At 30.3% G+C, this 26,807-nt stretch overlaps 1 protein-coding gene across 1 annotated transcript; it reads right to left on the reverse strand.

Annotated features, from left to right (window-relative positions):
• Positions 1–26,324, reverse strand: LOC110994506 (short neuropeptide F). The gene is made up of 6 exons (XM_022261178.2): positions 26,250–26,324; positions 8,820–8,909; positions 3,996–4,174; positions 1,729–1,839; positions 718–804; positions 1–450 (listed from the first exon to the last, which is right to left on the reverse strand). The coding sequence occupies exons 2-6, from the start codon at positions 8,905–8,907 to the stop codon at positions 388–390; spliced, it is 528 nt and encodes a 175-aa protein (XP_022116870.1). The 5' UTR covers positions 8,908–8,909; positions 26,250–26,324; the 3' UTR covers positions 1–387.
• Between the last annotated feature and the right edge of the window lie 483 nt (positions 26,325–26,807).

Below are 26,807 nucleotides of genomic sequence, written 5' to 3' on the forward strand. Positions count from 1 at the left end.
TTTCAACTTATACACTTACTAAACTATACAAAAATTTGAGTTCAAAAAGCTAGAAGGTAAAAAGTAAAGTGAGGAATTTTTACATTACCCAGCTCTTTAAATGTAAAAATCGTCACTTTTTACAAACTAAAAGACAGTCTTTGTATTAAGCAAAACAATATAGTTTACCCGTATTATTGCGTAGAAAAGCAATTAAAATAAAATTTGCGCTACAAGTAACATTAACAATATCTATACGATTATGTACACAAAGCTTAAGATTAATGAAATAACATCTAAATTGATTAAAGAGACACTTAAAATTGTAGATCAATAGATCATTACTTTCTTATATTAAGAGATTGACAAATTTATTTGGAGCGGAGATATGGTTATTTCTCTTTCGGTTTAATTCTGTTGCCTGTCGTCTTCAACTGAGCTGCTCGCTTTTACTTCTTTGGGTATAGCCGACTGAAAAAAAAATTAACTATGAACTCCGTTGACCTACTGTGATAATGAATTTAAAAAATAAAACTAAGTGACAAAGTCAAAAGATAATTAAAACACGACAAAATTATTAAGAAATTCCATTCTATAAAGAATCTAAGTGAAAAAGTAATTATTGGAAATTTCACTCGTGCCAATGAAGTATTAAAAATACTCTCTTAGATTAAGATATCGATTCTAATCAAATCCCTAAAGTACATGTAATACCCAAAACCGATGTATCAAAAATACCTCATATGGAAGTAAGAACATGTTGTTATCCGATCGTCTACCGAAGCGAAGCCTCATTGAGGGTGCTCTCACGGCGCGGTCTTGCTCCTAAACAGAAAACTAGTCAACAACGCTAATAAAATGAACAATAGCGATAACAAGAAACAAACTACACTTGTCACGTTTCAACTATAATACAAATCCCTCATAACCATTAGGTGCTGAAACAAATGAAACTTTTAGAAAAATAGCAACTTTAAGCTTTGTTTAACTAAAGACTTAACTGTAAGTTAAAACTTATAACTTCCGAACTCGTATGGTTTTATTGGCGCTTAATATTTCATTGCATATGAAAACACTTTTTTACCGGATTGAAGTGTTTTTTATTGTAAACATATAATTATTTAACATAATTTTAAATTTATCCACGTTTCGTGTGCTTTACAGGTTACGGTAAAATACACAGCTTCAATCCGGTAAAAATGTGTTTTCTTTAAATGTGTCAAAACTATGTTAATAAAAGACAATATCATTGTATATCTTGTTAATGTAATGTAATGGATAGCTGCTTCCAAAAACAATCAATTAATTCAAATAATGATTTTTATAGTAGATAGATATCAACGAAGCTTCAGAATACTTCAAATAACTAATAAACTCAGGTGTAACTAATAATAGAGGCTTGTTAAGGTCGGTTTTTACAAGATACCTCGGAGTTTATGGGCTATGGAATGGATCAATAAGGCGGATAAGTCTCTACAGAGCCGTCTTTCAATGTTGAAGAGTATATTTTCTGCGGGATTTCTAGATTTATTAGGAAACTCTTTCAATAGAATTGTATATTTTGCAATATTTTTATCAAAAAACATTTGAGATCAAGGTTTTTATAGTTTAAACATTGAAAAGTCCGAGACTTGTTCTACAATTAAAATATAAAATAATTTCTACGTCTGCACCGATTATATTTATTTAGCGGAATTCGGTTTTATATTGCAAGACTTGGGGTTGGTAAAACAAATTCATATAACATACCTCTTGGGGAAAAATGTGTGGAACAACACGTTCATCAGATCGTCGGCCAAAACGTAGACGCACAGGGGTGCGAACCTCACGCAGTGAAAGAAGCTCATCCATTTCATCTAACTATAAAAATAAAAACTGTTATACATCTGTTACACGGAACTAAAATTGGGATTATATTTTTTTAACTCCGTTTGGATATCACTGACTAGTAAACGAGTTATAAAACATTATTCTATAAAAAATAAATATTTCATACCTCTTAAAAATATATTAACGCAATAATACCGTTATTCATAGAGGAATTACGTAGCAAATTCCTAGGCTGTATAGAAAATTCATACAATAAAATCTTTTGTACTACCGTGTTATTCTGTCGTGATCCGGATTATGTCCACGTCGATATTGCTTTTAAATACTTGGATTGAAGACGGAATTAGATATTTATAGGAGTTTTATTTAAGTGAGTTTGTGAGCTTTTAGTTATAACTTAAATTTATTTGACAAATTTAGCCAAAGCACTAGCTTAGCATGGGCTCACTTAAATTTTGATGTACTCTTCAATATACTTACTGAAATTACTCAGTGCATGAACTTTGATGTTTGGTGTAAGCGAATTCTAAGATAACTCTATAAATATCAGTCAGTGTTATAACTAAGAAATTATGTTAATAAATTAAACACTGCACTTAATGCAAAACTTGTTATACCGACCATATTCAGACATACTTTTGTTTAGTTTGTCTCGCTGTACGTACGTTTACGAGTAGTACGTAGTATGTTTTATCATATATCAACTTTAATTCGTTAAATTGTGTAATCACGTTTTATTGTATAAGTTGTCTTATACAGTTAATATAACACGCTATCGTTTTCCACTATAAAAAAACGTACGCACACAAATAGGTGAATTTATCTCTGTAACACTACAGTACCGTTGATATGGAATACGTATGCTATGATCGTATTAACGTGTGAATTCAGTGAAACATTTTCCGCCGCCGGACAAGCCTTGAATTATAGTGTTCAGTGGCTCAGATGAAATATAATATTTAGAAATATATCCTGTTATAGGAATATTACTTTGGCGTTAAAATACGTAATATAACAAAAAATCCAAATTTAGTCCACATACAATATTAAAATAAACAATATTGGTATGTACACAGAATTTGTAGAAGGTAGATTAGCAGATGTCCTTTAGATGATTTAACAGCGTTATAATTACAACCTGTCGATCTCACTCTCGTTTGACTTCATGAAAAGATAAACGTTACAAGTTCAGTAGCTTTCTGCCTGTGACCGTACGAGTATATATTCGCTTATACGGTGAATATAAAACCGGCTTGCTTTAAATCCAAAAAATCGACGGTGGCCATGACCTATTTGTCTATGAAATTAAAAAGACTAAAAGATACAGAAATCTGAGGTCTAATTCGTACGTTTTTATGCGTGACAAAGTAGTTTGTAATCAAAATGTTTGAGATTCGGAAAAGTTTATTTTAAATAGACGTTCAATTTCTTAATACTCTTAATATGACAGTTTTTTTTTAATTAATAAATGTAAGCCACCTAGCCAACAAGGCTTGAGGCATTAAAGAAACAATACAAAATGAATACGTGATATTCAATTAGCATTCGCATTGAGGATCTTATTTCGTATCATCAATAATTTCCTACAAAGAAATTAATAGTGAAGGTATCGTTATCCTATCATAATTGAACATATACCAAGTAATCCAATATCTTACACGTTCTGATAGGATAAATAAAATCGGAGTAGTAATACAAATGTTAGCAAAAGACTATTTAGAAGATATATTTTGACTAGAGCTTTGAACAACATCCGACATACAAAGTGTAATTAGTCTTAAGATTTAACAGTAATTATACTTTTTGACTTTTGATTGACTACCACTAAAATATTTAATTTAACTTAATTGTTAAATTAAATATTTTAGTGGTAGTCAATCAATATTTACAAATTAAAAAAAAACATTATACTTTGCACGTATGTAAAGTAAGAACCATTAAAAACAGGAAAAGATACTATGTGGTAATCAGAGTTTCTAGCCTTTTGTCTAAAATACGATTAGAAAACTGTATACAAGTTATCGACGTGTCTCACGAATTGAGAGAATGACTAATCGATGCCTCTACATATTTCAATGTAATTAAAATGTTTATAGTAGCCGGTATATTTGTAGAACGTTCTTATGATAATAATAAATACAAGAATATAATATGTGGTTTTATCTTAATACTATATATATACTTACTGGTGCTTGAGGGGGCATGTCAGGGTCAGATCGGCGGCCGAAACGCAAGCGTCTTGAAGGTGATCTAACGGACTTGCGCGCCAGAGCATGCCCGCCCAAAGCATCGTGTTGTGCTAACAGAGCGTAGAGGCCCCCTAGCGCGTCCCAGTTGCTTTGGCTTTCAGATAGCGAAGGTGAAACTGCAATAAAACATCGTTATAAGCAATTCTTTGGACGAAACAAATGAACGTAATATTATTACGTATATAAGCAACTTTTCAACAATCAATATTTTTATTTATCAAACGATTTAAAGTTGATGTGCGAAATGTAAATAATTTATAATGATTTTGCATAAAATCGCGATGTTATCTGTAAAAAAAACTACTAAATACTATAGCAAAAACTTTTAAATAGCTTTTAGTTTAAAATACTGTATTGGCAAATGCAGACTCTATGTCAAAAACTGGATTATGAATTTCATCCGTGACTATCGGCATTTTGCGACACGAATGGCTTTTTAATTATTTCTGATTTAAAACATTAAGCAATATAACAATAATAACACCCAAAAAATCAACCTATGTCAGCCAATACATAATTCTCTAAAAACGATTAATGACAAAGCAATATATCTGCCTCACTTCCTTTGAATATATGAATAATTTACAACTACACTAACTTCTCGTAAGCCTAATTAGAAATGCATTGCTACTGTATTGTTACTTGTTATTTGACCTATCTAACTCAGATCGAACTGTGATCAAACCTAACTTTGTCCACATACTTTAGAAGCTATAAACTTAGATAAACACATCTTATAAATTTAGTTGTATGTGATTCAATTACTGTAACAACAATGTCTTAACACTTTAAACAGTTCTTTTTCAGAATTTACATGTGGAATAATATTGGGCGTGAAAATGTAAAACATTATATGAAATGATGGTGCCATTACATTGCCACACGATGACTCTTAAATTTGCCCCGTCCACCTGAACTGAGGCAGATCGGCACCAGTGCTTGCAGAGCATCGGCTTCTTTTCTTAGTCGCATGATTTCCCAGCTGTTTTTGAGCCTAGAATTGCAAAGCGCGCCGTTGTGTTTCGGCAGTAATTCGGAATTTGTTTTCACTTCTTCTTTCCTATCCATGACCGATTCGTAAAAGTTTTCAAAAATCTTCCACCGGCCATAACAGTATAGATCACTCATTTTCTGTGACCAATCACAATCGAACCCGACCTTTCGAACGAAGCGAACGAAGTACATGAGCTAAATATATGTTATATTATTCATGTTTTTTGTATTGTATATATTAAATCACGTCATCTTTTGCACTCATTCTTAATTCTTTATTGTACCGATGACAATATAAGCCGATTTCGACGCTTCGTCACGTCTTTCACTGAAAAAGCGAAAGCTTATTGCTTATTGAATGAAAAATAAATCTTACCTAGAATTTTGTTTTATCATTTGAGATATTTGAACATGTATTACTTGTACTTAGTTTATGCTCATTGGTTTATTTAAATAGATATAAGGTAATACTTATCAATAAAAGCATACATAAAGGAATTTATTTACATAGAAATCTGAGCTGCAGAGTTAGCCACACGTAGCGGTCAAGTAGCGTTCAAGGTTCGAACCCCGACTTTGCACTTTCTGTGCTTATTTAACACTCGCTCTTACGGCGAAGGAATACATCGTTAGGAACCCGCATACATAAAAATAAGGCCCAGTCTAAAAAGTTGATGCCGTCGACTTTTTGGTTCTAAAGGTTTCCGGTTTCCTTACGATGTTTTCCTTCACCGTTTGAGCTAGTGTTAAAAGCACAGAAAATCCAATGGTGCACAGCCAGGGATCGAACCTACGACCCCAGTGGTAAGAGTCGAACGCTATCGCCAACACTACTCAACGTAATAGTAAGATTGTAATATTATGTTTAATTACAGTTAATAAGACTAATAATAATTTAATTAACAATGGTTTAAATTGTAAGCTCATTCTATTCGAAATTTTCACACGGCTTCTATTGACAGAGTATTAAATATGTAAATTCTAAGACGGTGAAATTTAATTTATTAATTGTAACTGTTTCTTCGAAAAGGATCTAAATTTTATAGTAATATATATTTAAGAGTTTTCTACAGTCCACAATTATGTGTATATTATTGGAATTTGTATTTTGAATGTGTACATTATTGGCGTACAAAAAAACCTTTTTACAAGTTGTTAAAATATTTACACATTTCAAAATATTCCTTAACTACATTTCTACACTGACATTAAAATTAGATAATGATTTATTATTAAATAAAGTTGCCTTTATATTTGGTTTGATATAATTATGGCATAACTGTCGTCAGTTCTTATATCCAAAATATCTTTTTTGTTTCTCTCAATCTTTATAAAACGGATATAGTATTCATTGTGGATAGATGACCGCAATGTACTATTTATTCATAGCGTGAAATCGACATGGTAAGGATACAACAATTTCTAATATCTATTAGTATTAGTTAATATCTATTATAAATTGTTTAAGAAACGTAATGTGACCTTTAATAATTTTATACTAGATTGTTTCATGTCGCGGTTACCACTTTTTAATACAAAGCAGTTTTGTTTTAAGACGGCTGGCTTAAAGACAAGACGCAATGCAACGGAATAAAGGCTAATCCTCAAGCTCCTAGGAACTGGATTTCCTCTTATCTCTCCGTTACAATACAGAAATACTACCTTTAACAGTACCGTAAGCAACATTTACTATTGACATAATTTCGATCCAATTGTGATATTAATAAAATTATTGTATTCCAATACGACTAGTTTTTTTTAATCCACCAATAGATACAGGTTCTATTCCGGAAACATTGTGTTTTTCCTAGTAAGTTTTTTTACGATTTTAACTATTCCGCAACTAAACATACAAAATTGTTATATTTTCGTGTAATTTAAAATAAGTCGGTAATTTATTTATTTACAAACTTATTGTTCTTACTTAGTGTTGTGTGAATATATATTTAATTTTTATCCTTACATATTATATTATAAAATAACGTTCCTCGACCGCAACTATTCATTAGAATTACTAATTCTTTAATATTTATGAATTAATGAATATAGTAGATTGAATTAAATATTACAATTAATATTAAAGAAATCTCTAAAACATCTTTCCATGAAGCTGCGGGCGGAAGTTAATATTAATGCCGTTTATTAAATATTTCATTTCACTTCGATTTGTTCCGGTATTACAATATCTTAATTTAATAAAAATTAATCAAACGTTGAAGTAATTGTTTGATGTTTATAGCTTTAATGTATCAAGATAATCGGTATAACAGTTTTATTGAGACATTTACTTAGGCCTCTTATATTATAGCCATTAAATAACATGTCATTTAATTCGACAGTTAATGGGAAACGTGACGTGAGCACGTAGTTTAGATTTACGAGTCAAGCGATGTTTTGTTTGCGTTATTATGATGCCTGACAAATATGACGCACATTGTTTGCATGACTTAAGTAATTACATATCTTCTATACGTTGGTTAAATTTATTGAAGTTTTACATTCGAAAAACTATTTTGTTTTTAATTTATTTATAATGAATAATAATTTATTTATAATGCATAACACTCGCATTGCGACTCTTATCCTCGGAGTCTTAAATTCGATCCACAGCTGTAACACTCGCGAAGATGGAAAAAATCAGTGGCGGAGAGTTTATTGCCAGTTCTTCTCGTCCGTTCTACGCCCTTGATTTGAGAACTGGCAGTAAATGTAGATTGAAGCAATATGTACATATTTTTTTATTGACGTTCATAAGTGAACATTGTGTTTCCTAAATTGTTTTGAATTTAATTTTTAATTTTATACGTAGTGTAAGTCTTCTAGTTTTTCTTTGGAAGTATTTTTTTTTTGTAGAATAATATGAACTGATCATAGTTATTAAAAATAGAACAGCGCAAAATAATTTATTATCTGGCTAAAAGATACCATTAATAATTATTGTAAGCTCTAAATTTAAAATGCTACTTAACGAATTAAAACTTTGAAATCCGTTTTGAGTTTTGATAAATGACCTGCTGCTACAATTAAATTATTCCTTTCAATCAGGATTGTATTTAAATATTTTAATACATTTGTAATTTAATGGTAATAAGAGATTATTCGTGTTATTTTATTAAACGTTATAAAGATTTATTTAAAGAAGAAACCTATTTTTTTAATAAAACTTATAACTTCCATGTTATTTTCAAAAATCTATATGATAGTGTAGTTAATGTTGTTTTTTTATTTAAATTCAACTTGAATTAACAGTCACAGTCTTAAATTAGTGATAACTTATGTAAATAACTTAGATAAAATTTTGAAAGTAAATTACTACTTAAATTCGATTCTACACGGATGTACTTATGTTACTTTTTGTTTTAATTTAAATATCATACATATATAATATTCATGGTTAAATCCAATATCAAATTCACGTTTCATTTATGATACACATTATGTTCACTATTACTTTTCCATATTTTTCCATTCTCATCTGTAATATTTTGAGTGGATAATTAGCACAAAATATGTATCTTGTATGCCAAAATCATTTTAAATTAATCCGGTTACTTCACTGGTTAGTTCCGTTTTATTCGAATCACTCTACCAAAACGCAAGGAAGTACAAATACAAAGGGAATATGAACTAGGAAATGTATGACATAAATATGTGTTTTATTTCACACAAGCTACAATTGTGCACTTGAGATTAATCCCGCATATACGTCAAATAACCTCAATTGCGGAGAAACATAGAATTTATGTGCAAGCGAATGTGATAACTCACCGTCATACTGTGAGATTGCTTGCGCAGTAACTGAGGAAGTGAGCCCAACTGCACACAGCACCAAGATAAGAACCAAATTGCCGGACATAGCTGAAACAAATTAAATGCATTGAATCATGGATTAAAATGTGTTTGTATTGTTGGCTTTGTGTGTGTGAGTTTGATCCGGTGAAGTCAATGTATTTGCATCGATACAATAGCAATAACTTTAAGTGTACACGTAGCATATATAAGGCGGATAAAGGGTATAAAATAAATTTATTTTTCTTAAATTATTTCTAAATTTATATTTCATTAATTCGTACAGTATTAATTAAAATATTTTATATTGTATAACCCGGAACGAGGAAGTATGTTGATAAGTGTATATTCCAAATAAAATGTTTTAAGTGTGAGGATACATTTCAACTTCTCTCAGAACTATCATATTTTACAACTATTCTTTTAACTTTCTAAATTGAAGTTGGTAGCTTACAGCTTGGGGGCGAAAATTACAAAAACTTTTGAAAGATATCTTTAGTTTTGTTAAATGAAACAAAAATCAAAGTCATAAGCTTAAAAAATCTAATCGTAAATGTTCAATGAATACATATCAAAAGTTTTATTCAAATGTGTACTCGCGTAAGAGACAATATTCCTAAGCAACACGTTTCCAACATTCAACAGGCTAATACTAACGGTGCGATGTCACGCGAATGGTCGTGCCGAAATCGTGACGTCATTAATCACGGTTATCACTCGGCCTGTCTCGCCCTCAGCTTAACACGCATACGTTTTGCGACCTTTCGCTTCAGAGTCAGCAATTCCGTGATAGATCGCTAAATTTCGTCGGTGTAGTTTTTTAACGACCGTGTCTAACAAATGAATTTTTTGTCTTTGAGTTCGTATGAAACGTAGTAGTAATACTACTACGTTTCATACTGATATATTAATGTAAATTTGTTCTGCTTATAGGTGACATATGTGTATTTATTAACTAAAAATATATTTCATTACTAACACCAAGTTAAAAGGAAGGCTTTGCCCAAAATTCAGTCCGCTAAACACCCAAGACTAATTCATCAAGTTTTCATATTAAATTTATGATTAATATTTCAATAAGTGAATGTTTTTATCTGTAGTTTTTGTGTAACAGATTCAAACTTAGAAAACCCTTTGACGTTATTTCTCTCTCCTTCTTTCATATATGACAAAGGATAAAGTCAGATTGAAAGCCAAAATTAAAAAAGGACCAATTCATATAATAGGCAATATCTTGACTCGGAAAATTAATGATCTTATCGTTCACAAAAGAATGTTGGACAGCAGAAGGTACAAATTGTCCGAGCCTAGTATTTTCTTCAACAAAGTTTCATATAAAATCCTGTTCCATGTAAAATCACTATTTTTATGTCATACCGCCTATTATATTGTGAGGCCTCAGACGTTTATAGCCAAAATCGTTTCTGTTATGTTATAAGTGATGGATATTTACCATTTTAATAAAAGTGTAATATGCAAAGTCCTTGGAAGTTACGGATACTTGAGTGTTATCGACAGGTTATATTCACATCGCATCGTTTCTTACAAGACAAGATTTATTGTAAAATCATTTTGAACACTTGTTTGTTTAGAGTGTTTAAAAATCCGTGTTTCTTAAATATCAAATTATGAATGCTGAGTCTGTGGACTTAACCGTTACGTATTTCCGAGATTCCAACCATTATTTTTATTAAATTAAATTAATATTAAGCTTACAGAATGACACACTCACATACTGCAACTATAGATAGTTAATGCGAGAACTAAATCTTCAGCGAGCTAACACATTTCTATATAATATGTAGAAGTATGTATAAATAATAGAGTAAAATTACGATTTAATCCGATACGGTGTTAATTAACGCAGCGTCTAATCAGATCAAAAAATCGATAAGAAAATTTTAAAATCAATATATTAGAAAGGCATATTAGATCTTCATTTATATTCTCGTATCGGCTTTATAAAAAGCAACACTTGCTACAAAAGACTGATTGATCGTTTACACGATCGTTCATCATGTTTGGATTTGGGTATAGGACATTTTAATAATAAATACAAGCATTTTATGAAGACTTAATATGACACATAGTTTCTGTCAACGGCTTTGCTCGGTGTATATTATTTTTAAGTGGTATAAAACACCGAAATAAAAAACCGAAACTTATTTAAGAATTGTCTTGTAAGAAAAAGAAAGTGTTCTTTTAAATATCTTTCAATTTATGTTACTTATGTGAAGCAAGTAGACAAGAGAGCAGTGTAAGTCTAGTGGCTTCAGACTCTCATCCCTGAGGTCGTAGGTTCGATCCCCGGCTGTGCACCAATGAACTTTCTTTCTATGTGCGCATTTAACATTTGCCCATATAGAAGAGAAACGACACAACGTTATCAACAAATTGGTTAATGTGGTGAATCAGAAACATTACGACTATACAGCAGGAGGAACTTCTGGGTAAATAGATATTGAATTATGTGAAAATGATAGTTAGTATATTTATGATTTAACATCTATCTGACAACTAATTTAATTTATGTTATTGTTAGTCGAATTTATTTCTCAAAATCAAACACATTTTCTACTTCGATAAGATGAACAAAACCAAAATGAAATAAGACAAAACCCACATCAGTTTTGACATGCAAGTTCCTTCAATTTAATTTCGGGTCATTGTTAGATTACCCTAATTTAGCATAAACGTTTTCAGTGTGTCACATTTTACATCCACTTTAAATTCGTGCTCACATCCAAATGAGAGTAATTAATACATTCATTTAACTGGACCAAGTATTTTTAAAGAAATAAAATTTCCTTTAATGTTGAACAATGTTTTGTCTTAGATATTTTTTCATCTATCAATACGTCTTATAGCATTGAAAGTTTGCTTTTCAAAAATCTAAATAACGATAGGCGTTGCTTTCTGCCCTTTCATAACTAGTTACTTTCCTAATTGAAGTATTAACAACCTGTATACATAGATAATGTACACGAGAATTAAATTAAAAAAAACATAATTGTATCAATAATAATACAGAAAATGCTGATAATCTCATACTATGGGAAGTATTTTTTATTTATTTATTTATCACTACATTTTTCTATCTTAACAGTAATTACTAATACGATAGAATTCCAAAATCCCACACCAACTATTCTAGATAAAAACATTAAAAAATTAAACTTTTATTCCTAAATATATCTATCCATAACTAACAATATAGCTAGCAACTCTTGTGAACTCAGCCAGTGTACAAACAAATAGGTCCACCTTCTTTTGTATTTTATACTTAATATTTTGAGGTTAGGTTCACAATCTATAAAGCATAGCTAGTAGCTCGTGCTCATAATACAGTTTATTAGTTATGCATAGAAGTAAATCCTCGATAAATCGGAAATAAATATGGATGTACAAGCATAGTGCCTACATTAGGGATAGCGATGATTCACGACACGTCTTTGATCCATGAACCGGCAAATTGGTTGTCGAAGCGGCCTCCACCTGTGCACTATGTAGACACTATGTTGCCTTTCACGCAATTTTATCTACTAAACGTTTGGCTTATATTTTTGAGAGAACTCCTAAATTATTTTTTGTTATAAAATATATTTTTTTCTAACAATAAAGTTCACAAAGCTATTTTACATGGATTACAATCCAGCCTATAAAATAATTACGGCTAATAAGTAATATTATGTTGACTTAATTTTCTACAATAATGTTAATAAACAGTCTTAGTGTTCTATAATATATTGACACTATGTTCATTGTTCATGTGTCTGAGATACCGCACTTGCACCTATATTCACTACACTAGGTTTATTAACTAAAAAGGTTTGTTCTGTTTATGCGTCTTATATCTGTCGTGTCAAGAACTTGGATTGCCTCAGCATTCACGTGGCTATGTAGCCTGCTTAAGTGAGCTAAGGCAAACTGTTTCGCTGTTTTAAGGACTATAATATAAAAATTAAAAAATGAACTCATTACTAACTTTAAACCATTAAAAAAAATATTACAAACCCACGTTTTAATTTAATGAATAGAAAACCCTGCTTAATTTACAGCTATTATGTTTTTGCCAATCGCATAGGAAATTGTGCCTTCATTACATTTCTCTAAAGTTTAATTAGTTTTGAAGGACAGATATCGACAGATTCGATAGAAGTTGGTGCTAGTTCCATTTGACTAATTCTCGAGGGTATTGAGAGGTCACTAAGTCTTAACATTTCTGATCTTTGCTGTTGACATTGGCTGCAAGTATGAAATTGCAATTCTATTGCACATTTTATTTTTGGTTATAACAAGAATTATACTTTATTATAACCCGGGTTTGTTGGCGTTGGGAGTTTAGGTTTTGATTCAAAGCGTGCCTAATGGCTTCTTATATAAATATTGGTCGATAGTCCTAGAGTAAAATAAACTTTGATATAAAAATAAAATGGCTATATAAAATAAATATATGTTATTTATTATAAATAGATATTTTAAAGAGAATTTATTGCCAATTTATCCAGTCACACATAGCTAAAGCAAGGTCATTTGAAATTTTATTTAATTACAAATTTATTTAAAAAAAATGTTGTTTTATACTTAAATATTCTAATCGAAAAAACACTCGATAAAACACAGTAAAACGTACTAATAAAATTACATTAACATGTTATTCAAGTGGCGGATGGTAAAAATTTTGTGACGAATCTGATAACGGGATTACTCAAAGTGTTCGGCGAAATTGAATCCAGGATCCTTGTCCGCACCGGCTTATCCCTTTGATATGGGGCCCATGTGAAGGATCGGCACGCCGCGGAAATCCTCAGCAGTATAACACTAACGAAGCGGTAGTTTATTTCTGCAAACGATGTAACTGAATAGGTACGTGATATTTTATTTTTGATACGTTCAATGTTTGACCGACTCATGAACACGCGCATACAATGCAATCATAGCAACAAATAACTAACCAAATCTTATGTTACACTAATTTGCACACTGGTAGAATATTGTATCTAATGATAGCCCTACTTTAGCCATAGTATGTGAATAAAAACGTAATGTGAAAAAAGAACGTTATAAAACATTTAAAAATTGTGGTAGTTTTAATTATATTAAATTAAATTTACTTTATTAAATAATAAAGTAAATTTAATTTAATATTATTATTTAGTGAAATCACTATAAAATTAATTATTATTAAATTTTAAAACTGGGTGAATCATGTAATTTGGGGTGCAAAACTCGTAGCTCCGTAGCACCGTAGACAACGTAGAACATTGACACAGAAGGGCACTTATAATTGACTATTAAGAGCACATGTCCATAGACTATTAATATATTAAATATTCAGATTGCATCATACTTTTATAGTTTTGTTTATAAATCTCTGAAGTGAAACTTTGTATGTACCAATTATCTTTCATTTAAAAAAATAATACAAAGTCTTTTAAGTTGAGAGCTACGCGCCATGTAGAAATTTGCGAACACAGGCTCACATTTGTCGTGTTTCATTAGTTAAATCTACATTAGTGAATAATTTACTCCGTATTCAAGTTTGAAACGTTAAATTAAAAGAAGCTTAATTATGGCCGAATAAAATAATTTACTTACAAGGCAGGTTATCACTACCGCCAAAAAATTAACGCCCATTTCCCGAGATTAAATTTCCTAACAAAATTAGACAAGCTTCGCTGACGTGTTTATTACGTTTCTAAGAAAGGAATACAGGAATTGAAAATAGAGATGTTTTATTTGAAATTTACAATTTTTTTAAAGGTTATGGAATATATTTATAACACCAATATAATAGGTTTAATATGCTCATTAATCTTATTTGGTATTTAGTCAATTCATACTAATTTATAAAAAAACAACTAATTGTAAAATGTTATTACTTTAACTTCATATCAAGTAAAACCTGTGCGCGCTACATTCTTTTAAGTTTAGCCCTTTGAGTTGTGCATTTATTTTGTTTTTAACTGACAAGTGTCTATTAGAAAAAAAACAAATCAAACACCTACATTGGTGTTCAAACTTCTGTGGCTGACACACGCCGTCGACTTTTGACTCTAAAGTTTAAGGCATTCCGGTTTTCTGACAATCCAAAGTGCATATAGACAGAAAATCCATTGTTGCACAGCTGGCGTTTGAACCTACAACCTCAGGGAGAAGAGTCGCAGGCTCAATCATTTGACAACAGCTGCTGTGTTGAAAACAGAATATAAATCTCGATAAGGCATATATCTATTTCAGTAATAATTTATACTTAATTTTGCAAACAGAGATTTTTATTTTTGAATACGCCACTATTATTGTAAAATGTATGTAAAATGTAGATTTTCTTTATTTTAAACAATTGTTAAAATCATAGAGAATATCCATACATTTCTCTTCCTCGCACTGCAATGTATTCCGTGCTACCAACTGCTCTGATTTAGGCTAGTGATTCGCATGGAATGAGGGTTGCGCTAATGTAATTTTCGAGCTCGTTCAAGACAAATTTATATAATGGATTTGACGTAGCAACACCTTGAGATAACTCTTAATATACGCTTTGTATTTAATAACATTTAAATAAATAAATATATACATTATCAAGGCGATATAGATAGGTAAATTTGTTCAGTTATTGCTCTAGCATCAACGACAGCAATGGCCCCACAACGTTGAGAGAATCAGTTATAAAATTAGAAGAAAAACAGAAAAAAAGTGATAACACTAAGAATGCTCATAGGATAAGTTCAGAATCACATTACAGAACTCACATTAACAGGATTGAATCATTTCAAAGGCAGTTTTTACTTTGTGTGCCCGTCTTTACTTAAAAGACACCAAAAACTTACGGCTGTCTCCTTTAAAGATTTGACATTGTTTCACACGAATCGTGACAGGGATCCATGACGTCATAGACGTAGTGTATCTTTACAAAATAATGCATACGTAATTGGTTGCTCGAATCCACTGCAGTACTCGGTTGACTATAAACAAATATTCATTTTATAAGTCTCACGTTAGTGATCATAATTTAATGGACGTTTTAACTGATTGTGTTTTTAATAAATTGTGATGTAAAATGACTCGGCAGATATTTTCAGCAACTCCATGGAGTCTTAGCAACATTGCTGCGGTAATTATTTGTTATTATTATTTTATGCCTACAAAATTATGTATCTTCAGTCTATATTCACAGATGCTTGGCGAATTTTTATATAAAGAGTTCCCTCGTGAGTTGTGTGCTGAGATATTACGGACTACTCGACTGTGAGTTCACTACTTCGTATATCTGTAATTATATATTGATAATTAATATTGTATTTTGTCTATAACATATATTTATATCTGACTGTCATCCTTGTAACATGTGTGATATTTGTGAGCAAAAAAATGTAATAAGGAAACCGTAATTAGAATATAATTATTAAAATTAAATCACATCGGGTATGATAAAACTAGCATTCATCGAATACATAATTAATACTGAACCAAACAAAACAAAAAGATAGTTAGTTATTTGTGAAATAATAATTATAAATCTGTCGGATTATATTATATAAATGAACTATATATTTTTTTAAATTTAGTCAAGCTTCGCTTCTTCGAATCCTTAACATTTCGATTGAAAATATAAAAACTACATAATATGAAACATTCTCTTGTCACTATAGCAAAGAGTGATTGACTACGGATTCAACTGATGAAGGTTGTATAAATAAGCATAATGTTGGAAGATAAAACGCACGTTGTCATAAACTGAGCGCGCCCACAAATTGGCTCGTCTACAGCCAATCAAAGGGAATCCCAACACTAATTGAATTCACCGCATTCATCGATTTTATATTTAACGTCATCGACCTATCACCTATGGAGAAAGCTAATTATGGATCGTCTCCTCATTCCTTCGAGACCTATTTTAAAACTACACCGCTGAACCTTTACGTAATTTATAGAAGTACATAATTGGATAAATTGTACGACGGATTTTGATTCCATAAAAATTATGAATATCAATCACGCCTGACTACTAACGATTAACAATAATATATTTCCGCTAAGAATCGAACACGCGTCAACCACAAGCCGATTAAGTTGACTTATTTAAATACCAGCATTTAAAATATTTATTATTCACCTTATTTGTCTAAAAAATTGGATTTACTAAAGAATATTTACAAAGCTCTCGGATCGTTGTATTGAATGCTATGTCCGGTATCGACTTGGTATTCAACGTTCATGCTCGGAGAATTTAAGCCATCTCATTTTATACTTTTGAGATATTCATTCCTGAATTTTAATAAAACATTGAATACATTTTATTATCTGTGCTTTTAATAAGGCCCTTTTTGTATCAACTGCGGTATACTTCAGCTGTTAAAATAAATGAAAGTGGTATGTTTTGTGTAATTGTGATACCTCTGTGGCGAACACTATTTAAAAGCATGTTGGTGAGAGTAAATTTTGTGGTTATAAAACAAGTTACAAGCATTAACAAATTGCGTTGCATTTGAAGAAATTTCTTTACGAAGCGACGGCCGAACGGTGAATCGATATAAGAATAATAAGTTTTGATACGATGAAGGTGTATTACAATTTAAACCTCCTTGTTAGATAATATACAAAAAACTTTTAAAGAATATGCTTGATGAATAAAGAATTATTCATTTACAACATTAAATGTTTATTTAATGGGTAATTTGTATGCATGTAAATGTTTAAATAGTAGTAAAGTTTATATGAAAAAGTTAATATAAACATTAAAACGTCAAGGGATAGTTTTGACAAGCTCCCTGTTGAATAGCGCTAACGAAAGCTTATTCGGATCGTGAAGCATGAGATGTTCGGAATATAGTCAATAATCAAAGAGCGGAGGGCCGAATAATATTGTTTATTCGAACATAAAAGAAGCCTTTATATTAGCGTCTGCTTCATTTATATATTTACAAACGCTTATGTTAGACACGATTAAACAATCGAATAACAACTACACATAACTATAATGGTCTTTAGAAACTATCTATTTAAATTTTTTAGTAATTTATATTAATTATTACACCTTACAGTTACTTCTTTAATAGATAAGGGAAAATGACGTAGTTTTTGATTCCGGGAAAATTTCTCCCAACATTATGAGTTATGGAACAAAACTAAAGGTTAGTATATTGTATGAAGCCAATTACTTATATCAACAGAAAAGGTAAAATTCTATTCTAAAAAAGAATACCGCTATACCAGGACAATAGAACGGGAAAGTCTCAAGTGTTTGTCCAGGCCTGCTCAGTAAACCATCGTAGATGAGCGATCGCCTGCCCTCTTGATATAAGAGCACTTTGTCTTTCACCTCTTTATATAAGGCCCACATTTTTTGTCAAATCTACCTATGATAATTCAACTACGAACGTTAATTAACGCATATGTACCTTGTCAGAATTTATTGAACTAACGTTATTCAAATATTCAAATACCAAACTTGATTTGAATCAAGTTTATGTTTGCTTAAGATCTAATATTCATTATTAAGATTATCTGAAGTGTGAAGTAGCTCGTAATAGATTTACATCGTGACATCACATTTATGAGCCTATAGGTTAACGTGATAATCTCTGGGATACGTGCTTACCTGTAACCGGATTAGGTTATAATGAACTCAAGACGTTTCTCTTGGTAGAGGCTAAATGTTACCCAAGGTCCACGGCCACGTACGACGTGATCTATAATTGGTCATCCTTTGGGTGTTCAATGTAAAAATACCGTCCTTTTCTTCTGTCTTTTTAATCTCTTTTAGTATTTCCAAAGCGATTCAAAGTACTTATTCGATTAGTAATTGAAAATACTTCTTAGGTTTGATGAAAACTATTTAGATTTTTTTTAGCTATAATATGGAAAAGAAAACGCTTTGCTAAGTAAAATGTGTATAATATAAATAAAAGAACATGTGGATTTATAAAACTGAGCGCGAGTATTTATTAAGCTACGGCAATAAAAAATTTCGTCCCATCACCTAGAAACTATATTTTATCCTTAATTGTATTTACAAAAACGATGTGTCTTACATTAGTCCTTTATAATAATCCCGAATCCAACACTAATCATCACGGACGTGTAAATCTCTATTGACCGACCCTTTTCAAAATAACAAGTTTAAACTAAATCCCACATCGCAAATAGCGCGTAAATTGATTATATTTGTTTCATTATGGATTCATCTAAACGTACGTGAGTGTTGAATAGTCTTGCAGAATTCATAAATATTCATAAGGATTAAATAAATTCCAAAGGGTTTTATGAATTCCATGTTCAAATCAAACGTGATCAAGCAAGTAAAATTAGGTGACCCTTATCTAGCTGAAAACATTGCTGGTTTATTTTTTATATTTTTTTATGTAAAAACATTACCAGTCCACGTCATATCCCTAACTTGTGCACTAACTAATAACAGACGTGAGACTGATCTTGAATTAAATTAGCATGATTCATGTGCACTTTCTACTTTTTGTTTTTTTTTTATGTATCCTATATCAGTTTAGTTTTTTTTTGTTTCTGTTAAGTATGTTTTTTCCTTCTTATTGTATTTGTAATATGTATTTTTGCACTACTTGCCTACCTTATATAATTTAATACATGTTTTTTTTTTTCCTTTACTCACAGTGGTTGCCTGGCAGAAATTGCTCGAAAGCGATAAGGTCGCCAGTTGCTTTTCATTAAATTATGTTCATTTTTTTTCTTTTATGTAATGCAACGAAGTGTTATAAAAAGTGTTATATAAATAAATATAGAGCTTGAAATTTGAGCTAAAACGTATTGTAGTTACTTATTTATTGTATGACCAAATTACTACGCCAAATTATCAAAATAATAATCATATTTGATATGTAAGTACTCGTTCAAACTTACAGAGGCATACCTGAGTTGTAAAAAGGCACTTTTGTTATTTCATCGAATTATGAAGATACTGTACACTGAAGTATGTCTCAAGTAAAAACGGATAGCTGTCAACAACGTATAAAATAATTTCTTTATAAAATATATTTGTCTAGAAATCGCTTATGAAACTTAATAAACATAAAGTAGTTTATAGTGCTCTTTTAAAATGATTTATTTAAATAAATGGCCTGAATACCAAAGTTAACTACACTTATTAATAAATCTTCATTTAAAGTTTGACAGTTTGTCACATTTGGTGACAAATTAATGAATTTGAAATGTTTCGATGGTCAGCTTAATCCGATTTGCGGGACATAACTTACCGGTTCTTGATAGTTATTTAGTAATTTATTATGAAATACTTGCCTTTTTGGCCTGAAACCTTATATTATATACAAATATTACAGCTTTTGTGTAGATACGTGACTGATATCTTGTATAAACTGATAAAATATACTGACATAAGTGATTTAATCACTTGGTACGTACAAAAAACCATTTAAATCACGTAAAAAAATATTATCACGAAAATAAATATTGAAAATAAAGAAGACTGTAAACAAGTATATAGTCTTCAATAGTTAATAAATTCTGTGATTAATTTCTCGTTTCGTATAGGAGGAAGAGAATTAAGATAGGCTCGACAATTTTCCTTGAAGCACGTCGATTCACATTTCTAAATAATAACCAAGAGTAACATTTTTATATTCCTAGTAGGCAGACAGACAGGAAGCTTAACCTGATGTTAAGTGATACCGCCGCTGATGGATACTCGCACTGCCAGAAGGGTCGCAAGCGCCTTACATGCCTTTTAAGAATTGAATCTTTAAGACTCTAAGTCGAATTCGTTCGGAAATACTTCAGTGGGCAGCTAGTTCCACATACTGGTGGTGCGCGGCAGAAATTGCCTTAAGAAGGTTGGAAGGAGCTGGTACTGGGAAGCTCCCACCCAGAGGTGAGAACAGTGATCCATGTAGCGCCGAATTTGCGCTTTATAGAGTTGTAAGCGGTGTGTCGGGTGAAGTACCGTCTCGCCTTGCTAAGTACACCAAGCTTCGTAGAGACTAACTTAGCCTTTCCTTCCAAATGACCGCCAAACTGAACGTTCTGAACTGAATCATTTGATGTGTCAACGAGAATCCCGATGCTAGCTAAGGCTTTAAGGAGTTATGTATTTGTAATATAAATTTCCTGTTTTGTATTAACACGAATGAAATTATTTACAAATTTATTAATTAATTAGAATATTTTCAAATTAATAAATTTGGAAATCACAGAAACCCGGAGATACTGTAGCATAGTTACTAACATACAAAAAAAAATGTCTTCTGTTTTTTAACCTGTTTAGTTTACCACAAGTTAGTAGTGAATTTAAATGTCCTTAACGTGTATTTTTTTGAAGCAAAAGAAATTCTAATTAAAATTAATTAATTAAAATATTATTATTAGTATGCTTTCTATGCCGTCATAAGTTGTATTAGTGTGTCTAGTTTTTGCGAACAAACGTTATTTGTAAACTAAACAACTTACTATTAAATAAGATTTATAATATTTCACGCTATTACTGAAATCGTATTTTATATTTTTTTAATAGGTATATAATATTAATACCTAGGTATGACAGACTGTCACGGGTATATCTAATATATGTTTAGATATTAAATTAGACGAAATTTGTAGTTTTATAATAAAAAACAACGTCCTCATAACAAATTAAATACATTCTGTTATAATTTTCGTGGCAGCAATCTCAAAAAATCAACATGAAGAAAACAGCGCTCACAAACAGCATTCACAATAGGGCTGCACGTGAATAATAAAATGGTTCGTCTCTTGTTACAGTTTTGGACTAACATCAGTTTAGAAAATAAATAAAATTATTAATGAGGTTTTTGATATTATAAGAGTGAAAATAAAAATATTAATCTAAAAAAATGACATCATATAATCTAGTATTAAGTTAGAAATGCAGTTAAGTAAAAAACTACGAAATTGCCTTTTTTCTCGTAAAATATACTAAACCATAAAACAGTATGTCGAGCTTACCCATACTGTAATATTTTTTTACAAATAGTGAAAATAATTTCACCTTTTAATTTTGCAAATGTGTTTTTTTATTCTAAAATTGTTTTCGATGTCGATCTATATAAACATTAGGTGTATCTGGGTAAGGAATGCACAACGTTGAATAAGTGATGAGTTGACAGGTGACAAGGTTGGTCGGCCGCAAACAAGCAATACCATCCACACCACAAAATCGATTTCGGCACACGTCGCCTTTCAATGAGGGTACAGTCACCGCTAAGCCATGGCATAGGTGCCTTATATAGTCAAGTAAATTTATGAAATAAACCGGATTGTATTTTTATAAATAAATATACCTACCATAAGACATTGTAATTTCACACTTGAATAATTTCATAAGATGGAACCAATACTGTTTATTTACAACTAAAAAAAATGGTAGGAAATTGGTACATCGAAATAATAAGTTTTATCACAAATACAACTTATGACTGAATTAATCTTCACGCAAACTTACCACGGACAAAATATCAAGTCAGAAAGTAAGACATATTTTTTTTGATACAACTTGAGTTAAGATTTTATTATTATTAATTGTAGTAACTGTACAATTATGAAACTACACAGTGTTTGTCTAATTTAATTCTCACTTACCAAGTATACTTATCAGTGATATAAAGTCTTATGGAGACAAAAATATTCGTGTTAACCAGACTATGACTACATCGCTTTTTGTAACATCAGTTTTTATTCTAAATAAGCTGTATAATATATAAATGTGAGTGAATTTAAAACAAGTTTTTAAATGATATTCGTTTACTTATTTAAGAATGTCAACAAAAGTTAAACGCCAAACAATATATGTTTGTAAAAAGTTTAATGAAACTTGTCATGTGAATGTATCATCTAAATTGTATTAAGTATTCGTTACATCAGATCCAAAGGAATGACAAAAGTTATTTAAAATAATTATGTAAATTTATATAATTTGTATATACCAATTATGCGAACTTAAAAAAATAGGAATGAAATGAATTTTTTAAATAATCAATTATAAAAATCCGCACAATCCGCCATATATAAACCGACACGCAAATGTCATATTAATTTTTATAATGTCATATAAGACTTGGTACTTACTGTATTTCAAACGTAGCTGGGATAAGTACATCATAAATGAATAGCTTAGTACCATAAAATATCTCGTAATTTTGCATTAAAACATTAGAGAGACAGCATTGGTTTAGAAGCCTTTAAGTGCAATGCAATCGGACTGTGCGTCAATGGAATAGTAAAATGTGTTTATGATCGTCCGGTCTGGGGTAAAAACGCATAATTTGATCATAAAACCAGATTTTATCACTAAAGACACCACTTCACTGTTTAGAATAACGAGTACTTAACGAGACTAGCAGACTCTATGATTAACCTACAGTAACTCAATATTAATTAACGGTTAGGTAAGACTTAAGTAAATATTTAAATATGTTCTGCAATCGAAGGTCAGAAAAGTATTCTTCCTTAAATCAGCTGAACGCGAATCAGCGAACTAATGTCCCCATAATTCTGTAGCCGTGTTCTTAATTCTCTTCAAATGCGAATTCGAAAGCATTTTTTGTCTATATGTTTTCACTACATACAGCTTTATTTAAAGAGAAAAATGATTAAAATGTGGAATATATTATCGTAGAATAATTGATGTAATCTATTATAATGTTTTGTTTAATCACTCTTAAAGAATGCTCACGATCTAAAAAGTAATTTATTTTTTAATATGGTTTAAAGGAGAATTCATGCGTAAGTAAGTCCCAAGAGATGTACCTCTTTGGTTAAGTAAATGTCAACGCGATCAGATAAAATAAAAATATACGTGATACATAGTTATTTTAAATTTAATCGTTGCTTTATCTAAATGTTTCATTTTCATAATTTTCATCATTGTCATCATTTTATTTAAGAACAATTTCATAATTATAGATATAATTTAACACAACGTGGTACAATAATAAACTGACCAAAAAACTTAAATAATTAGTAGCGTTACACAAACAAGGGATCTTGCAAGGAATTTAACTAACCAACAATACTATGGTAGAATTCAGGAAGAGCTGAACGTATATATATGTAATCGTAAACAGAAATTAAAATGAGAGGATTATCGTATAATGCCTCAGATCATCGTCAATAACATTTTATACAAAAATAATTTTTCATTAAATCTTGCAATGTGGATGTTTCTTTATTCTAATCACATTTTCAATACAATTTTTATATTAATATATTATATAATATATAATATTAAATATTTAAACGTGATACAAACGTAATGGAATAAATTAGTAATATTTTACCAATCAACAATTTAAATCCGCCAGCTGTATGCTGAATATTATATTTAATTTCGGATAGATTCGATTTGTTATTTACAAGGAAATCTATTTAAGAATTTTCCCTTGTTCTGTTGAAGACGTCTCAAGTAATTTGTTGACAATAATATGATTTATAGGAACGTAAAAGGGAATATACTTAAAGACGCTAATCGCATATATTCATAAGAGTAGTTTTTAGTCTTTATAAATATATAAATACATCATCATTATGGTATATTTTTTGTAATAAATATATTTAAACACAATGAAAGTGCTAAATTGTCCGTAGACTTGTGTAGCATGTTCGCAAATATGTCGAGACGAAGCTACGACGTAGGCTTGTAGACGATGTCGTAGCCTGTAGGCATAGAATCTGAATAGTTGTTCAAATAGCGTACGACACTTGACTGTGCTGTTGGCACGGATGCAACACCTCTTTGCAACTTGTTTTTGACTCCAATATTCAAGAACCTTTGTGACATGGATTTAATCTTAGCGTTTTTTGAAATATATTCTAAAAGGACATGATACAATCAATGACACCGAAAAGGAAGAAAACAAAATATTTTTTATCTTTTGTATCTCATACAACAAATAACATAATATCTACATTTAAATATTTAATAATTATTTCTTATTTCTTCTTTTGTTAAAATAAAAAAACACTCCCAACATAACAATAATACCGCAAAAATATAAGCCTAATAAATTTAATATGAAAATATTCACGTGTTTTTGTTATATCAGACTATGATTGTAATCAATTTTTTTTTGCTTTCTTATCGTAGATTTATAATCAATGTAAGCTGTTTAAATGAATATTCAGGATCTCCGAAGAATAAACTCAATGAACTTCAAACAAAGAGTTTGAAGATGTTGTTTAAACAAAGTTATCAGTAACATTCGAGGTAATTAATTGAAAACAGCATGGTATATATTTTTTAATAAATACATTGTTAATAAACAACTTTCTATTCCATTCTAGTGGTAGAATTGGAATCTTATTTTTAAACGGTTTTAGAATTTAAAGGATAAAAATTTAATGAGTCTATATATATAAATATATTTTTCGGTAGTTTTATAAAATTTGTTAATATTAGGCTATGTTATTATTATTCAAGTTAATATTGACTATAATAGAATATTGGAAATGGAATATTTTATTTATAATTGATTTTATTTATATTTGTCGGTAGTCTTATAAAATTTATTAATATTAGGCTAGGTTATTAATTATAATAGAATATTGGAAAATGGAATATTTGAAAGTTAAGCTGATAAGTTTATATATAATCGCAAGAATGTATAAAATAATGTAATTCCTCTGTATTAGATCTTTCAATATACTCTTTAGACTTGAACCAATAATAATAATAATAAACCAATAAAACGGGTCAGCTAGTTTCATTATAATTATTCTCTGAAGTCCACAGAATTTCTACTTAATTACTATAATAGCAGAGCCGCTTTGCTCTATCGAGTGTTAAATAAATATTTTCCAGACGATTTCAGAAGTGGCAACATTTAAATTTGCAATATCTTTACATAATTACAAAGATTTTAATTACTACAGTTACTTCGAATATTTTGTTTGAGTCGACACCTTTTGAATGTTAATAACATCACTGCTTCAATACATATTTTCAAGTTATAAAATATGTATTCCATCAAATTTTATAAAAAATCTCCTTTATTTCTTTTAAGTCCCTATCGTATCAACAATGTAAATAATACTCGATTATTTTTATGCCCAAACATTTACTTAAATCTCTCTCGTTTTAATACATAAACTGTTTGTTTAGGTTTATGTACACATATTTCCTATTTAGACTGTTAAGTTAGAAAAAGCTCAAGTGTTTTTAAATACGTTCGTTTCTTTTAATAATTATTTGTGCAAAGCATAATATACTTTACAAGTGTTTTACTTTGAATTGTACAAAATGCCTGAGTAAAATAAACTAAAACCACTTTTCCCTACATACAACTCGCAATCTTTTTTCATTTTAAATGCTTTATTTAATCACTGAATTTTTGTTGGATGGAACAACTGTATCAAAAACGTTAGAAAATCGCATTTTCCCATGAACGATATTATAAAAACGGAGCTTACCTGACACTGGCAGATGTACGATGAAAGTGACACTCAGTTAACGGTACCCGGATCACTTGTTTGAAATGATCGCACGTATTCAATAACAAAGTTTTCAGCGATGCAAAGCTTATATAGCTGAGAACTCCGCCCTTCGCCCGCCCCAGGGCGGTTCGCGCCACCGCTGAAAAAGTTAACACGTCAACAAGTTTACTGCAAAGTTAACCTGATTTTTTCGCAATCGAAGACACGTGTATAGTGTGATGATTTTGATACATCTCTTTAATTTTGTATTTTTCATCATTTCAGTACTTGACACTGGCAGTCGTACATATAAAACAGTTGGACATTGTGATAATAATTCTTAAATAAGTTTAATTAATAAAAATTTTAGCTGATATTTTAAGTTTCTTTATTAGGGCATGCGCTGTTAACTCTGTCATAAGTTTTAACTAACGGTGAAGTAACAATCGTATATTACAGCAAATATTTAAAAATTGCTTATACAATTATATTTTTGAGTTAATTTTTGTTATATTTTTGAATAATTAATTTGGTTTCTTGAATTTCGCAAATATT

Source organism: Pieris rapae, chromosome 7 (assembly GCF_905147795.1).
Source record: "Pieris rapae chromosome 7, ilPieRapa1.1, whole genome shotgun sequence".
Lineage (NCBI taxonomy): Eukaryota > Metazoa > Arthropoda > Insecta > Lepidoptera > Pieridae > Pieris > Pieris rapae.

What these genes read in the sequence shown, in the direction of transcription:
- LOC110994506 (XM_022261178.2), bottom strand. Translation starts at nt 8,907, where the DNA reads ATGTCCGGCAATTTGGTTCTTATCTTGGTGCTGTGTGCAGTTGGGCTC. An exon ending in AGCAATCTCACAGTATGACG is followed by an intron (nt 4,175 to 8,819) that starts GTGAGTTATCAC and finishes GTTTTATTGCAG; the next exon opens with TTTCACCTTCGCTATCTGAA. An exon ending in CACACATTTTTCCCCAAGAG is followed by an intron (nt 805 to 1,728) that starts GTATGTTATATG and finishes TTTTCTGTTTAG; the next exon opens with GAGCAAGACCGCGCCGTGAG.